We start from the raw sequence: 18,360 nt of genomic DNA, 5'->3' as shown, positions 1-18,360 counted from the left end.
AGTCAGTATACATACATATACATATATACATATATACATACACATACACAATTTCCTTGGTGTATGTTGCCAAGCTAGCTGAGCATTGATAAACTGGAGGCAGTGATAGGGTTTTTTTTTTTATATGGCAAGATAGATTTATTATTTTGAAGTAGAGAAAAAGAAAAAAAAACACACAAAACCACCAAAACTACTCCAAATCTAATCAATCACTAATTAAACTTAAACTGCAACTTAACTTAAGTAATTAAACTGAATACATAACCCTCAATTCTGGAATTCCATTGTTTCTCTGGCCTGTTGAAAAGTGTTGCCTCACTCTCACCTCAGACCAAAACAAAATAAAAATCTCTGAAACCCACACCTGGCCAGGTATTAACTACCTGGACTAGTGCATTGCACATTACTCATAAAAATCAATTAACTATTCAAAATACATATTCTGTTTAAAATGCATTACATCCATTTAACATCTTACTACAAATAACTTCTATCAAAAGATAATTATTTATTTACAGTAATTCTACAGCGCCATAAAAATCCATAAATATCCCCAATAGCTACAAATACCCTCTGATCCCACACACATAATCCCATCTCCATTATGACATCACAATGTCTGCTCAGACCTTCAATCAGGTTCTCTCCCTCCCAACCAGGAAGTCTTGTCACAGGTTTGCAAAGTTATCAGTCTATTATTTTGTACCATTTATCTGGTTAGTACAGCAGTAAGGGGCTGCTGCACCGTTACACTGTACATGTGAGAGAAGGGGTAATTCTCTGGTTTTTTTTTCCATCATTGCTTTTTTTGTATCACTAAGCTTTGCCATGATGTTAATTTTAGCTATTTGAACTGATTTTTGCCTTTGCCGATGTGTGACATAGCACCATAAAGTGATACACAGTTGTTGCAGGAGATTGCCAATAACAAAGCTGTTTTGTGTTGATAAAACAGATGGAAGACTTCAAGCATTATACCACACTATGGCTTCGTACAAACTGCAGCTCTGAATCAGATTTTTAATGAAATCTCTTCTTTTTTTTTTCTTTTTTTTTGTGTGGGTGTTCATTCACATTATCATTTTAATACGACCTTCATCGCACTGAAGCCTGAACGGTATGCGGCCCTGAAGTGGTCGTCTAGCAACTTGGAAGCACTTGCAGACATCCCAAGGTTCCAAAACGCATTCCAGGGAGATGCTACTAGATTCTGGGAGATATAATCTGACTTGCGGGCATCAGGGAGCCGCGATCTAAATGCGGGAGCCTCCAGGAACTTCTGGGAGACTCGGGACGTCTGTACTTGCACAGGCAGAACCAACAAAATGATGCCCATCTGAGGAAGGAAAGAAGGAGATTGATAAAAAATGACATATGCATAATATACATACAAGTATCTTTAACTGTCATACATATTGAACTATGCCTATAAAGTCGTATACATGCAGTCAACTACTACATATACATGTTAACCATCAAGATTCCCTAACAGGAGGTAAGTGTGGAATAGCAGAAATCCCCAACACAGGATGGAGTACAACAATCAAAAACTTAATATCATGTTAAATACTGAGAATGCTAAATGCCAAGAGGAAATGTTCAGTAAACCAACTGTACAATGATTGGACACAAACGAAAGCTGAGTGAAAAAGACAGAAAACTGCAAAAGAAATGTATGTCAACAAGGGAAAGGAAACAAAGAGGCTGATAGAGACACTGCAGAAGTACGACAATACAGAGACCTTCAGTAAATGTGTATTCCAAGGTGAAAAACCCAGAAAGACACAAAAAGAAAAAAATGTTGCAAAAAGATTTTGAGGGTTTTGCATATTATCAACCAGGAAAAGAGAACTTGTACTGGAATGTAATGAATGACAGATAACATTTTAATATAAATTGCAATATTATGTACCAAATTGTTTTGTGTAACAGTTTACAATCAAAGGAGATTGAAGTTTTGTCTATTTAAAAAAAATCACGGTTTACTTCATTGGCACAATAAATTGTGTTTTAACACATCCAGGGAAGCCAAATAGCACTACAAGGCAGAGAGAAATAGAAGTTTCAATAACACTCCCTCCTCCTCCACCATAGCTTCGGATTTTAATTATCCGCTCGTTTGCTCATCTGAATGTCATTTAAGTAACACAAGTTGAAATACGTATGTCATCCATTGCCATCTGTAGCAGAAAATATGTTTTTGGTATTCTAAATATATTTTCAATTAAAGAAAAAAATATTTGTCACTTTCATGAAAACTGTACAAGGGATGAATTTTTTGGTACCACATAAAGTAAAACTATATAAACCAACCCAGGTATGATTCAGTGTGCAGTCTTTTGATTGGTAGCTGGCATAGCCAACAGATAACTGACTTATGTTTTGCCACTTAGCACTTCTGAGCAAACAGATTTATACCTGGAAGTAAAACCCTAACAGAGCACACTTATTTATATCCTAAAGAAAATACATTTTGTTGCAATGTTAAACTGTAGACCACCTTAACTGGGTGAGGGTCGGCCTTGAAGGGTCCAAGGAAGAATCTGAGGGTGCTTTCACCTGTCCCGTTTGGAGCAGTTGTTCCGGAACAGGGAGCGTTTCCCCCTAAAGATCGGATCGTTTGGTATATATGAACACAGCAATCGCGCTCGGATGCGGGACAAAACAAGCGAGCCGAGATCGCCTAGGAGAGGTGGTCTCTGCCCGATTCCATTCCAGACCTGAAGCGGTGCGTTTTTTTTATTTGGAGTGAGAACATGATCGACACGGCAACCGACACAACTCCATTCATTGTGTATGTGCTACCGCGGCGCAAGGAGAAGAGTCGGCGCAGAACCTCCACCTTCTCTCCTATTGGACATGCCGAGATGTCGTCACAGCGCGGCACGTGAAATTAAAAAATGTTCAATTCGGGCAGGCAGGCGCGGCGCAAACCCCACGGCAGGCGCCGCTGAGCTCGGCGGCAGAGCGGTCCGCTCTTGCGCCGGTAGCACATAAATGAATGTGATCGCCGATGGCGGTCTGTGCTTTGCGCCCTCTCTGTGAAAGGGGCTTGTTGTTTTTCCCGGGGTACGGAAGAGAAAACTCCTTCCGCGTTCATTTCTGACCAATGAGAGAGCAGCTGGTTCGCGCATGGCATTTGTTAACAGCTTTGAACAGCTACAGACGGTTGCCTTGTGAACACAAACGCCACAAACGAAAAACTAAACAACTGTATTGATTTAGCCCCTGAATCGGAACAAAACAAGTCTGAACCCTTAGTTAAACAGCTGACAACTTGTGCTAACCATTGGCTAACCAGCTGTAATTTTTGATGTCACCACTAAAATCAAATTTGAAACATGAGATAATAATAATTTCAAATGTTTGCCTGGAGCTTTGCAGCGCATGTGGCACGGATCAGCTGAAAGACCCAAGAGTCTTCATTTCAGGTGCCCTGTAGGAACAGCCCGTAACTCTTGGGTAGATACCAGGAGGCTGTCCAGCTTTGACAGGGATTACCCTGCCAGCAGCGGGCTGAACGACCACTGGAGCGTTGCAGCACTGGTATCATTCAAATTACAATAGTTTTACAGAAAAGTAATAAATGATGACATGAGACATTGGAGATTAGCATAAGCCAAACTAAAATGGCTAACTGTGAATGAAATAAGGTGCTCCAGCTAGTTTATTGGCCTGCTTGCCCCACCCAGGCTTCAAAGGACTCTTCCGAAAATCTGTGCGACATCACGGGGGATGTTTCTATGGTTGCATACAAAGAGGCTCACCACATAAACCTCCGGAGCTTCAACCAGACAGCCAATAGCCTACACGTGGGACGTCTGTGATCGTCTGCTGTGCTGCAAACACATGATCTCACAACTGCTAAGACTGGATTTGCTGGAATTCAGCTTCATCACTTAAACGATGGACAACCACCAAAAAAGCCTCCCAGTTTAGTTTGGATGACTGTGTTTTGAAAAAAAACAACTTCAGGAGTCAAACTTTCAACCTCCGGACCAGAAGTGTGTCAAAAATAATGAATGAGTTGAATATCCTGCTTGGAAATGTTTAAGGAATGCGTAAAACAATCAAAACCATGGACACGGAAATATGTAATTTTGATCTCACAGTGAGAATTTTACTGTTTCATAACATACAACAGAAATTATATACTGTACTGTACAGATAACGTTGAAATATTTGTTACATGCGTTTAGTTAATAAAAGGGCTACAAAAACAGTATAGAAATAAGTTGTAATGTAACATCAGATTGCTTTGAGTTTTGTTCATTAAACACAGCAACACATTTCTTGTAACCGATGTTGTTCTTTTTCATTTGTACTGATTCCAAAATCTTCTCTCACCAGTTTTGTGCAGCTTTAAAGAAACTGAGCTAAAATTGAAACTGACTAAAAGGAGATCTACTGTCAACTGAGACTGTAAATTGGTTAGTAAAATGCTGACTGAGGTAACTGCAGGATGTCTTTTGAAACTGGCCATTACAGAGAAGGCAGGCACCTCCACATTGGCATCATTTTTCTGACCTTGAGGCTGTTCCCATCTTTTGGTTTTCACTGGTAATGGCTAATTAATTTCATTTGCTCCTTTCATGCCTGAACAGACAACCAGATCAACACTGGTTCCACTCTGTCATGGTAAGAAAATAAAAATCAATACTGTCTCATAAAACAGACATAAAACATTAAAATGTGTAATGAGAACCATAATAAAACCAACTTCAGTTGGTGATAAAGATGTTTTTCCTTTCCCTTTCTTTTAGAGTTAACTAGTTTAATGTTAATAGGACAGTATGAGTATATATTTGTTTAACGAACAATATTATTGTTTTTCATTTATAAAACTAGACGTTAGCTTTCAACCTCTTGGGTGTTTTATGCAGTACTCGAGTTGTAAAAAAAAATCAGGGGGGATGGTGGATTTTATCATATGGGGACAGATAATTTGTGCTGATTACAAATAATATAATATATTACAAATAATAGCACTGACCAAAACACCTGCAGAAATACTGCAGGAATGACATAGCAGCAGTTAAATGCAGCCTTCTGTAAGCTTTAAATATCCACTGGGCTTACATCAAATACATCAAAACACAACAATAAAAAACACTTTTCTGAACTTATCAATATGACTCTGTCCTTCACAGGATAAGTAACATGGATCACTGCAAAAACTCAAAATCTTAACAAGAATATTTGTCTTATTTCTAGTTAAAATGTATCATTTTAGTAAAAAAAAAATCTCATTACACTTAAAACAAGACTCATCACTGGAAACAACAACAATTTTCACCTGTTTCAAGTAGATTTTCACTACTACTGAAATAAGTAGAAAAATAAGTAGAAAAATCTGCCAGTGGAACAATTGTTTTTTCTTGTAATAAGAAGATAAATCTTGTCCCACTGGCAGATTTTCCTACTTATTTCAAGTGAAGATTTACTTGAAACAGGTGAAAATTGTTAAATAAGTTATTTTTCTGGTGATGACTCTAAATGTTGAAATAGCAGTAAAACCACATTCATTGATGAAATGACATAATGGATGGAAAGGGGGGATGGCAGTTTTACAGGGGGGATGATTTTGGCCGTTTTTATTTATTTTATTTATTTCATTTGAAATATGTATAACAGTACAGTATACACAGTAACAGTACAGTATATACACACACACACACACACACACACATATATATATACATATATATATATATATATATATATATATATATATATATATATATACATATTATGTCCCCGTGAGGGACATAATTCTGAATTAGCGTTCATAAACACATGAAATCCAACTCTTTTACACACTATACTGAAAACCTCTCACACTCACTCCATACTCATTCCAGAGAAATGTATTAGTGTGGATTGATCATGGATCTATGGGATTGATGGACACTAAGCAGAAACTTCCCACAATGCAATGCAGCGGTGTTTGGTTGCTAAGTGCTGCGCAGATACTTATATGTCGTAAGTATAATATTAAGTATGATAATATTATTATATAATATTAACATATTAAAATATTGGTATATAATAATATTATATAATGTCATATTGTTTGGGCCAGGATAAACAGGAAAGAGCGGAGCGGTGCTCCTACTGCTGTGACAGGAGCTGTTACCATGGTAACAACTCCCCCCCCCCCCCCCCCCCCCTCCCTCCCAACGGCAAGAAGTGACGTCAGCAAGAGACCGCTGCACCTGCAGGAGAAACTGGGCTGTTACAGTGACTAGTTCTATCTCATCCACGGACTAGAATCTGAACAAACATGAGGGAAATCGTTCATCTTCAAGCTGGACAGTGCGGGAACCAGATCGGTGCTAAAGTAAGAACATGTACAACCTGCATATAATCCGAGAGTTTGATTAGTTTTATTTAAAAACGGCTCCGGTTCTTTGTCTCGTTGTAAACCAGAATATCCAGGTCTAGTTATATCTAATATCTAATATCTAATATCTATATCTAATATCTACGGTTAGTTTACCAGGACTGCTCTAAATAACCATTCTTTTGACTTAAGTATTTCATGTCAATGTGAAAGCAAATTAAAACGGTTTTATTTAAATTTTAACATTTTTTTAATGATTTTTAATTAACTACTAAATGATCCTGGGCGGGAAAACCAGTCTTTAAACTAAATAAACCTTTTCCTGACTCGAGCACAAAGGTTTAATACAAAACCGATTTTTTTTCTGCCTTTTTTCCACTAAATTTTGTCCTGTTGCAAAGTTAAAAGGAGGCCTTTGTTCGGAAGGTTTGGTCGCTTTAAAGCAGCTCAGTGTTTTTAACTGTTAAAATGAGAGTGGGTTAAAAACTGATTATGTTCATTGATGTTGATATTTGAATCTTCATTGATGTTGATATTTGAATCTTCATTGATGTTGATATTTGAATCTTCATTGATGTTGATATTTGAATCTTCATTGATGTTGATATTTGAATCTTCATTGATCGTTGATATTTGAATCTTCCAACGGGAGGTTGATGACGTCAGAGAGCCGTTAGAATTCAACCGTTTTCCCGCCTTTAGCGCGGCGGCGCATGCGCCTCAGCCCCGCGGCGGGAAAGGACGACATTTTAATTTTTTTCTCTTTCGCTGCGTTTTTGTCAGCCCTGTCGCTACCTGATTTGAGTCCCTACCAGCCCCCGGGTCTGGCGCTCAGAAGCCACGCCGGTTTCCCCCAGTGTCCAGCCGCGGTACTGCAACAAAAAATCCCATGGGGCCCAGAAAGCTTTTTTCCCATAGACCGCAATAGTAAAAGAGAAGCCTCTAAAACTGTTCACAGGACACCTCCAGCTGTAATCACCGGCAATTACCAATCTTTGTATTCTATATTTTTAAGTCATGGACTTTATATCCGTCAAAAATGTTTTATAACGGCCAGAAAAGTCCAAGAAAAGTCTCTTTCTGGGCGTGACGTGATGGCTGACGTCACAGCCGTGTCCGTGCATTCCATGGATGTATTATATTAATATATATTATGTAATTATATGATATACATTAATAATATATGTAATGCTATACATGTAATAATATACATTAATTTATATATTATATTAATACACATTATATTAATATTCGCGTCATTGCCCCGGGGCATGATGGGAGGCCCAGAGCATCATGGGAGGTGACTCAACTGCGCATGCTCTATGGGCCCGTTAACGCGGAAGTAAACCCGGAAGTCAGGAACTTTTTCAGCGTATGCGCTGGCTGAGCAGAATGCATTGAAATGAATGGGCGGCCATTTTCAATGTACCATCCAGTTCTATAATACATCCATGGTTTCTGTGCTGTAGTTCTGGGAGGTGATCAGTGATGAACATGGCATTGACCCAACTGGATCCTACCACGGGGACAGTGACCTGCAACTGGACCGGATCAATGTTTACTACAATGAAGCTTCAGGTAAGTGCAAAACAAGGATTTGGCAAGCTGTATTACATTTAATTTTTTCTTGAAAAATATAAAATTAATTTTTCCTCCTCCGCGGTGGTTCAGGTGGTAAATATGTGCCCCGTGCTGTGCTTGTGGATCTGGAGCCGGGCACCATGGACTCTGTGAAATCTGGACCTTTTGGCCAAATCTTCAGGCCTGACAACTTTGTTTTTGGTGGGTTAATATCTGAAAGTGTCTTGTATTTTTTGTTTATTTTTTCGCCCTCCCAATAACTAACTAATGAATGTTTTTCCTAGGCCAAAGTGGTGCTGGCAACAACTGGGCCAAGGGTCACTACACGGAGGGAGCGGAGCTGGTGGACTCGGTCCTGGACGTGGTGAGGAAGGAGGCTGAGAGCTGCGACTGCCTGCAGGGCTTCCAGCTCACACATTCCCTGGGTGGCGGCACCGGCTCGGGTATGGGCACCCTGCTCATCAGCAAGATCCGGGAGGAATACCCCGACCGCATCATGAACACCTTCAGCGTGGTGCCGTCCCCTAAAGTGTCTGACACCGTAGTTGAGCCCTACAACGCTACGCTGTCGGTCCATCAGCTGGTAGAAAACACAGATGAGACCTATTGCATTGATAACGAGGCGCTCTATGATATCTGTTTCCGTACTCTGAAACTCACCACCCCAACATACGGAGACCTCAACCATTTGGTCTCTGCCACCATGAGTGGCGTCACCACTTGCCTCAGGTTCCCAGGGCAGCTCAACGCTGACCTGCGCAAGCTGGCTGTGAACATGGTGCCATTCCCTCGTCTGCACTTCTTCATGCCGGGCTTTGCTCCCCTCACGAGTCGCTGTAGCCAGCAGTACAGAGCGCTGACGGTGCCAGAGCTCACCCAGCAGATGTTTGACGCCAAAAACATGATGGCAGCCTGTGACCCACGTCACGGCCGCTACCTGACGGTGGCCGCCATCTTCCGCGGCCGCATGTCTATGAAGGAGGTAGATGAGCAGATGCTTAACATGCAGAACAAGAACAGCAGTTACTTTGTTGAGTGGATCCCCAACAATGTCAAGACGGCTGTCTGCGACATTCCCCCCAGAGGCCTTAAGATGGCCGCCACCTTCATTGGCAACAGCACGGCCATTCAAGAGCTGTTCAAGCGCATCTCTGAGCAGTTCACGGCCATGTTCAGGCGCAAAGCTTTCCTCCACTGGTACACCGGGGAGGGGATGGATGAGATGGAGTTTACTGAGGCTGAGAGCAACATGAATGACCTGGTGTCAGAATACCAGCAGTACCAGGACGCCACTGCTGAAGAAGAGGGAGAGTTTGAGGAGGGAGAGGACGAGGAGGATTTGGCCTAAAATGCAACCTCATGTGTTCCAGTTTTCAATGTCCTGATGAGGATTTGGCCTAAACTTTCTGTTGCCGCACTCTTTTTTTCACTTTTCACCATTAAAAAAAAAATGCAATGTTCTGAGTTGAGGATGATCTGGCCTGAGTTCAATGATAAAAGGCAGTTCTTGTAATGTCTTCCTCACTCAAACTCAAAATAAAATTGAATTGAATTGAATTGGAAATTGAACTCAAACAAACTTACTTGTGTACGTTCATATTTGTGTTTTAAATAAAAGTTTTACAGTTCATTTGCCTTGGTTTTTGTTCTAATTTCTAATTCTGTAATTGCCACGAGCTGAATATCTAACTAGAAATTGAAGCTGTAACGGTGAACGTGGTCAGATTGTTCTGTGGTTGGTCATCATGCAGATGAAAAAACGAATCTCAAATTACTTAAAAGAAATGCAAGTGACTGAAAATTTCACTCACATTGCATCGTTACTTGCATTCTGATAAACATGATTATTGGAATGGTGCATGTTATATTTGGGCACAAGAATGGCAACTTTGGCACAAGGAGTCCCATTTGAATATAATTAATTCAACAAATCTGTTATAAACTGATGTCCACGTGTAAATACAAGGCCTTGACAATAAGGTTCATAAACGTCAGAATGAAGAACTTTTCCATGGTTTCTGCTGCCCTTACGTGGCAGTGATCAGTCCCCTTTTCCATTAGAAGTAAAAAATAAGCACTGTCCAACTTTTTTTATTCAAGAATTAATTTACAAAACATGGCAACATACAAGGCACATTTGGAATTGAATTTAAAGTAAAATATAGCAAATGATAGTGGGGAAAAAAACAATTATATTCAGAGTTCTGTACAGATTGTCATTGTTCTAGAGAACCTCAAATATTTCCAGTGTTTCATGTGCTGTCAGGAGAGCTTTTGCACGTTTCTTTTCCATACGTTTCAAAGAACTGAAGTGATTATCCAGAGGAGTCCTTTTAAAAACAGAGAAAAGTGGTTTTGTTTTTGTCCATTTGGATGCATGAATGAAGAATTTGCCCAAGAGTATCAGGTTGTTCACAATCAGATCACAGTTGGTGTCTTTTATGTTGATACCAAATACATTTTCCCTTGTGAGGGGAGCAAGTTGGATTTAGGTTGGCAACCAGTCTTGCAAATCTTCCCAAAAGGTCCCAGAGTATTTGCAATGGAAGAACAGATGATCAGTTGTTTCAATTTCAGTTTCACAGAAGATAGTTATGATCTATGCATCAAAATCTCTTTCACAACATCTCATTGGATGGATGGATATTATTCATAACTTTGAAATGTACTTATTTTGTCTTGGGGCTTACAGGATATTTGATGTATTTAATTCTCAGTTTTTTTTTATGTCCGGTTCAGTAAAAAGCTGAATAATGGAGTTTCTATTTGATCGTACTGGGAATAGTATATTGTTTAGGTGAGTACGTATCGTATCAAATCAAATCAAATCAAACTTTATTTGTAAAGCACCTTTCATACAAAAAATGTAACACAAAGTGCTTTCCATAAAACAAACATAAAATGTATTAATGTATTAATGCATTAATGCATTGAACTGTACAGACAGCCAACCATACTAGCAACTGAAATAGCCTATGCTCCTATTCTATGTATGTCCACATCAGCCCAGATGTACTGTATGCTTTCAACCTCTTGGGTGTTTTATGCAGTACTCAAGTTGTAAAAAAAATCAGGGGGGATGGTGGATTTTATCGTATGGGGACAGATAATTTGTGCTGATTACAAATAATATAATATATTACAAATAATAGCAGTGACCAAAACACCTGCAGAAATACTGCAGGAATGACATAGCAGCAGTTAAATGCAGCCTTCTGTAAGCTTTAAATATCCACTGGGCTTACATCAAATACATCAAAACACAACAATAAAAAACACTTTTCTGAACTTATCAATATGACTCTGTCCTTCACAGGATAAGTAAAATGGATCACTGCAAAAACTCAAAATCTTAACAAGAATATTTGTCTTATTTCTAGTTAAAATGTATCATTTTAGTAAAAAAAAAATCTCATTACACTTAAAACAAGACTCATCACTGGAAAAAACAACAATTTTCACCTGTTTCAAGTAGATTTTCACTTAAAATTAGTAGAAAAATCTGCCAGTGGAACAAGATTTTTTTGCTTGTAATGAGAACATAAATCTTGTCCCACTGGCAGATTTTCTACTTATTTCAAGTGAAAATTTACTCGGGACAGGTGAAAATTGTCAAATAAGTTATTTTTCTGGTGTTATTTTTCTGGTGATGACTCTAAATGTTGAAATAGCAGTAAAACCACATTCATTGATGAAATGACATAAGGGATGGAAAGGGGAGATGGCAGTTTTACAGGGGGGATGATTTGGACCCTCATCCCCCCTCAACTCGAGTACTGGTTTTATGTGAACACGTGTGTAATGTCATGATGTAGGACCTCATACGGAGCCTTCTCGCTCAGGAGCCTTAAGTGATTGTGGAAATACTTATTTTCGCACTTTGCCAGTTATAACCTCAGTCCCCAGCTCTTAAGTGTGCCGTTTGGCTCTTTTGCACTCGCTATTGTCATGTTCTATTCTCTGTATGAAATGAGAAGAGCCTGGATGGCTCCAAACCAGTGTGGCAGCAGCGCGGGAGGGTAATGAAATAGGCTCCATATGCAGGGTCACACGGCCGTGACAGATGACATGCAGCATTCCTAAAGTGCCGTGTAACACGAGCTTCATCAGGTAGCCCCGGACGATGCCGCTTTTACCATCCACAAGCCAACACTTTGGGCAATTAACATCTCTCCGGTTACCCCTCTGTGCATGAGCCAGTTGGAGATCAGAAGGATAAGAATTTGATCAGCTTTTGGAAAGTCCTGCCAACTCTCCATAACATTTTACATATTCACATTCCTCTTAGTGGGATTGAATACCAGCTTCAAAGATTTCTTGCATTATTTTGCATAAAAGCAAAAGCAAAAAAAATATCCAATCTCTCCTGATAAAACCAAATTCTTGCAGTTCACTGGAGTATATACAAAAACGCAGCTTAAAGAGGATTAATCACGCTCTCTCTCAAATCCCCCCAACTATGTTCAGATAGACATGAACAGAAAACCTGATCTGACAACTGGTCCTGTGGTTCAGACATCCGTGAGCGGGAAGTGAAGGTAGGCGTTAGTTCAATAACTCCACGGTATGTGTATGGTCATGCTGCTCTTAGTTGCAGAAAGAGGAGAGGGGCTGCCACTGTAAACTTCTCCCTTCTCTTTCTCTCAACTTTCACTGTTTTCAGAGAAGCCATTCGTCAGAAATTATTTTATCCGGGAAGTATCCTTGTGCATCAGAAATGTGTGGATTGCAGCCAAAGCATAAGAAGCTCTGAAATATTGCCCACGGGGCTATCGTTATTCCACAATACTTTGATGGAAAAAGTACAGATAAAATAAAAAAAAAGGCTTGCTCTGTGTCAGTGTTTATTTTACTCCACTGTAATCCAAGAGCGTAGTTGAAGTAAGAATGTTTAACCATAACAAAAAAATCATGTGATTAATTATTAAAACTATATTTCTATAAATATAGAATTAGTTTTTGAGGAGCTTGTCTATATTAACACCATAAAGGGAAGCATAAAGAGAGTCAGAGTCAGCTAATATACAAACACACACTGGATAGTTTACGTCTCCTCCACCTTCTTCATGGCCATACTTAAAGGTGAAATGTAATCAGTAAATATGTAATACATGAAAATATTACAAATGACAAAGTTTTTGCAGCTACTTTGGTAACAAACTGATGATTTATAAATGCAGAACAAAATAAAATATGGATAAGACAGCAAAAGAGTGAGGTAAAGGAGGCAAATTATAGCCTTTTGTTGCAAAAGTCTCAACATTTTCCTGAGGAAAAATGTCTGTGACATGTTTCAGTTGAAATACCACAAGGATACTGAACAAAAGCTCTATTTCAATCATGTTTTTCAGCTCTGTTCACAGCAGCTGGTTTAATGGGTGAGGTTAGCGTCTTAAATCCATTCCCTCCTCAGTGGGATGTGCATGATTTTAAATCAGTGTCACAGCTTTGTGCTACTCACATCAGAGGAACTGCTGCAGGATAGTGTAAAATTTGGCGGGGACAAAGATGAGGAAGCTGAATATTTCTAGGCTCATCTTGGTTTGTGATGTCACAGAATCCTACAAAACTAAGATAAGATAAGATAAGATAAGATAGTCCTTTATTACTCCTTCAATGGGGAAACTCACGTGTTAGCAGCAGTACACTTAACACACACATGCAGGGAAGGGGGTAAAAAAGTAAAAAAGTAAACATTATATATAATTACAAGATATGGACAATATATACATTGCGGTGGAGATAGAAAATAGTGCGAAGGAAAAAAACAGTGCAAAAAAACAGCAGGTAGGATGAGTGTGAGGTAGACAGACAGATATTTCATAGATATTGCACATGTGGTTATTGCAAAAAATATGAAGCGCTTCACTGAATGACATTTTTGTATTTTAAATCTCCTTAACCAAAGTAAAAAGGTCATTTCAGACACCCATAGATATTAATATTGTTTGTTTTCTTTCTTTTTTTTGTATATAGCCATCCTGGCTGTGAAGCACTGGACCAGCTCTATACCCTTGCTTGAGCCCTGGAGGGATTATGGGATTTTGCCAAACCAGTTGGCCGATGCTTTGTCGACTTGGAGAAGGCATTCAACTGTCTCCCTCGGGGCGTCTTCTGGGGGTACTCTGGAAGTGTGGGGGTACTGGGTCCTTTGGTATGACTCAGTTCAGTTATAAGTCATCCAAATGTAGTAAATGTTTGGTCTACATTATTGACAGTAAGTTGGATTTGTTCCACGTGAGAGGTGGTTCCACCACGGCTGTTCTTTGCAGATTCTGATCATAGCTTTTATGGACAGAATTTCTAGGCACAGCTGAAAGGTGAAGGGGGTCTGGTTCGTTGGTATTTGGATTTTGTCTTTGCTTTTTGCTGATGATGCCCTATTGTTTTCATGAAATGGGGATCTTCTGCTCTCACTGGACGGTTTGCAGCTGAGGTGAAGCAGCAGGAATGCTTCCTGCGGATCAGGAGTGAGGCGCTGCTTCAGATGGAGGAATTTAAGTATCTTGGGATTTTGTTCGTGAATAATCAATCAATCAATCAATCAATAACTTTATTTGTCCCCAATGGGGCTAAATAATTTTGCAGCAATATATACACATATACACATAGTAAAAAAAAAAGACAACGAGTTTAAATCTAAAAATCCAAGCACCACAACAGCTACCTTTTCCCCATGGAATTGAGAAGGAGATGCAGAAGGTACAAAAGAATGTTTATATCTGTTAGTTTTGACAAGTGGAAGTCTGAGCAATGTACCCGATGGGAGAAACTGAAACTCTTGGTGTAGAGGATGGGAAGAGTCCGGTAGGATAGTTTATGCTTTCCTATACAGCTGTTTGTTATACAGGTCCTGTAGAGTCACCTGAGCAGAGCCAATTATTTTACTACAGACATTAACCACCTTGGTAAGAAGAAGAATAAGGGGGGAATGGAGCAGGAGGTGATGTTGTGGATCAATGCAGCATCTTTCTGTATTGCATACTCTGCAGCAGCCTGTTGTGATGAAGAAAGAGTACAGCCAAAAGGTGAGAATATTTGTTCCTACCCTCACCTGAAGCACATGTTTGGGTGGTGCCCAAAAGATCAAAATTGTGAATACAAGAAATGAGTTTTCTCCTCAGGGTGGCCTGAATCTCCTGCAGATAAAGTGTGAAGTTCAGTTATACAGGAGTATCACAGAGAAGAGTCACTGCTCCTCCACACAGAGAAGGGCCAATCAAGGTGGTTTCGGGCATCTTGCCAGGACACCGCCGTGACACATCTCTGAGGAGGAGTTTTAATGAATCTTCAGGTACCGAGGCAGACTGAGGACAGGCTGGAGAGATTATATTCTTCAGCTGGCCTGAGACACCTCGGTGTCCTCCACGAGCAGGAGGAGCCGGCTGGGCAAAGGGATGTCCGGGCTTTTCTGCTAGTGCTGCTGGCATCACGACCACAACAAAGATGGGCAGGAGTTGAAACACTTGTGTGTGCAGTAAAAAAAGAGCTGCATGCAACCACAGTACGTCAGGCAGTTGCTAGCTCTGATTTTCCTCATAACAAGAACTGAAAATACGATTTAAAAGTTTCCTCTTGTGGTGATGATGACGAGCTGGAAAGCGAGCACCTGGCCGGTGAACAATACATTTAAAGGGACTGGATGACGGTGGAGATGAATACAAGTAAAGAAGACAGAATATTGTATTTTCCAGCTGGCCCAAGAACAAGACTCACCATGAGTGACAGCTTTACTTTGTTGTGTTTGCCAGCTTTAAAAGGGAATAATAGAAAAAATGAAAAATGTGTTTTCCAAGCAACCAAAAAGATCTATTGTACTCAAGGTTACAGAGTGTAAGTACACACACACACACACACACACACACACACACACACACACACAGACACAGACACAGACACACACACACACACACACACACACAATATGCAAGTATTTGGACTATTGACTGGACAGAAGTCCGTTGACCAGGTGCAGTCCCATATGCTGCAGATAAAAGTCTAGAATTGATATCAGGTATTGATTTGGCATTTGGCAGCTGTCAGGAGCTATCAGTATGAAGTACATGGAGATCTCAATGCAAGCGAAGGAAATCATCAGTTAAAAAAGTAACATAAATATGTTAGCATGATAGTGAAAACTGTACATGAGGTTATATCAACAGTTTAGTACTTCCTTAAAGAAAGTAAAAGCACTGGTGACCTCAAAAACACAGGAAGACCTGGAAGACCACAGAAGAGAGCTATTGATCACAGAAGGTGAAGGAAAACCCTTTTACCACATAAGCAGAAGTAAGAGTACGCTGGAGAAGGCTGAGGTAATACCGTCACACCTAAAATCAAAATACACCTTCATGAATGTAAATGCAGCACGGCTCCACAATTATTATAGTGACGAAAACTTAGAATAAAATTGGCACTAACCATGAAAAATAATCCCTGTAACTGAAATAGAAATAAAAACTCAAGATTTGTGTGAAACAATGCATAAAATTAACAATGCTAAATTATCTAAAACAAAAAAGAATTGCAGGTTAAATTACAGGTTGAATTAGCTTTGATGTAGTTTTGTGTTGTGCCTTTGTATTTTGTTTTTTTTAAGTCTGTGCTTCATTTTTCTAATTCCTTTTTCTTTCTATTTCCAATCATTCAAAAGAAAGAATAAAGGGTTTTTGTACTGTGTGGCCCTACTGAGAGGATTTGTTAATTCTGCACTTTTTTTTTCCAATATCTGTGAGTTAGTTCCTGAAAAACCAAAACTAAGGCTAAAACGAATCTGGAAAAATGATGGGCAAATATAAAATGACCTATGGGTCCCGCATTTTTTCTTTTATCAGACAGTTCTAGATTCCCAGCCACACAGAAGTAAACTGGTGCAGCGGTGGCTACCGGCCCAAGAGCTCTCAATGAAACACTGTTTATAGTCTGTTGGACATCTTTTATTTGAAACTACGATCAGCCAGACTTAACCAGGCTCGATCGTCCACTTCTCAAAACTGGCTGAAAAGAATTGATGAGGCCAAGAAAATTAATGCCATTTCTCTTGATTTTTGTTTGCCATTTTCCACTAATTTCTTTCTCTCCTGTAGATCCAGTACCTGTTGGTGGGGTAGGGTGGGGAGAGGGGGTGCAGTGCAAAAACTCAAAATCTTAACAAGAATATTTGTCTTATTTCTAGTTAAAATGTCTCATTTTTAGTCAAAAAAATCTCATTAGACTTAAAACAAGACTCATCACTGGAAAAAACAACAATTCTCACCTGTTTCAAGTAGATTTTCACTTAAAATAAGTAGAAAAATCTGCCAGTGGAACAAGATTTTTTTGCTTGTAATGAGAAGATAAATCTTGTCCCACTGGCAGATTTTTCTACTTATTTCAAGTGAAAATTTACTTGAAAAAGGTGAAAATTGTCAAATAACATATAATTTTTCTGGTAATGACTCTTGTTTTAAGTGTAATGAGATTTTTTGACTAAAAATGAGACATTTTAACTAGAAATAAGACAAATATTCCTGGTAAGATTTTGAGTTTTTGCAGTGTGGGTGATTAATGGGAACTTTATTGTGCAGTTTTCACAAGTTTGAAATGTATATTTCCCTCTGTTTAAAACATTAATAAAAAATTCACATATATATATATATATATATATATATATATATATATATATATATATATATATATATATATAAAACTAAACTAAAACCAACCAATTTTTCAAAACTCAATGTTACGGATTTGGGGATGGCGAGACCCAAAAGCAAACACAAGACTGGGATGAAGACTTAAAGGAATGTATTTAGGTAGAGGGGGAGTGGAGGCAGCAGGAAGCCGAGGCTGGATCCGGGTTCCAGGTCGAAGGGCAGAGAGGAGACACCAGAGGGGGGTGCAGGGGGGTGCAGGGGGGGCAGGGCTTTAGCAGGGCTGCTGAGCTGGGTAAGGCCCAGGCTGAGCAGGCAGGATCAACCATGAAGGCATCCAACCAGGCTTCTGTGCTCCATACAAAAGAAGTAATAATGTGGCATCGGACTCCAGGACGGTGCAGGCTTATAACCGGGCCTGATTACCAGCGAGCAGCAGGGGTGATGCTGACAGAACTCCACAGACCCGCCCAGCCTGAAACAGAAAACACAACAGCCAGGGACCAAAAACCCAACAGAAAACATAAACACCACACTCAAACTAAAACTGAAGCTACTGATGCACTTGTTCAACTGACAGGCAGATTCTGTTTCCACTGTTGGGAACAGGGAAAACAGGGGAAAACAAAAGTTAAATAATCAAACAAACTGAAACACTAACTAAAAATAAAAGCTATTAAAGACATTCAAAACTGTTATAACCCTGCAAGGCACAAACCAATCGTTACAGGAAAGACTGATTAGACTTATGTAGAAAAACAAATAAAGTCCCTTATTCAGGAACCAGATTAAAGTTAAAGG

At 39.5% G+C, this 18,360-nt stretch overlaps 1 protein-coding gene across 1 annotated transcript; it reads left to right on the top strand.

The window, feature by feature from the left end:
- The first annotated feature begins 7,802 nt into the window (after window positions 1-7,802).
- Window positions 7,803-9,327, top strand: LOC133425375 (tubulin beta chain). The gene is made up of 3 exons (XM_061716220.1): window positions 7,803-7,921; window positions 8,015-8,125; window positions 8,209-9,327. Exons 2-3 carry the CDS (start codon window positions 8,065-8,067, stop codon window positions 9,270-9,272), a joined length of 1,125 nt encoding a protein of 374 aa, XP_061572204.1. The 5' UTR covers window positions 7,803-7,921; window positions 8,015-8,064; the 3' UTR covers window positions 9,273-9,327.
- Window positions 9,328-18,360: the final 9,033 nt, after the last annotated feature.

This window comes from Cololabis saira, chromosome 3, assembly GCF_033807715.1.
Source record: "Cololabis saira isolate AMF1-May2022 chromosome 3, fColSai1.1, whole genome shotgun sequence".
In the NCBI taxonomy this organism is placed as follows: domain Eukaryota; kingdom Metazoa; phylum Chordata; class Actinopteri; order Beloniformes; family Belonidae; genus Cololabis; species Cololabis saira.
The sequence above is the reverse complement of the archived record's forward strand: the minus strand, read 5'-3'. Positions and strand labels throughout refer to the sequence as shown.

Excerpts from the sequence above, each read along its gene's own strand:
- LOC133425375 (XM_061716220.1), top strand. The coding sequence starts at position 8,065 with ATGGACTCTGTGAAATCTGGACCTTTTGGCCAAATCTTCAGGCCTGAC. Across the intron at positions 8,126-8,208 it reads GCCTGACAACTTTGTTTTTG|GCCAAAGTGGTGCTGGCAAC; the intron begins GTGGGTTAATAT and ends TGTTTTTCCTAG.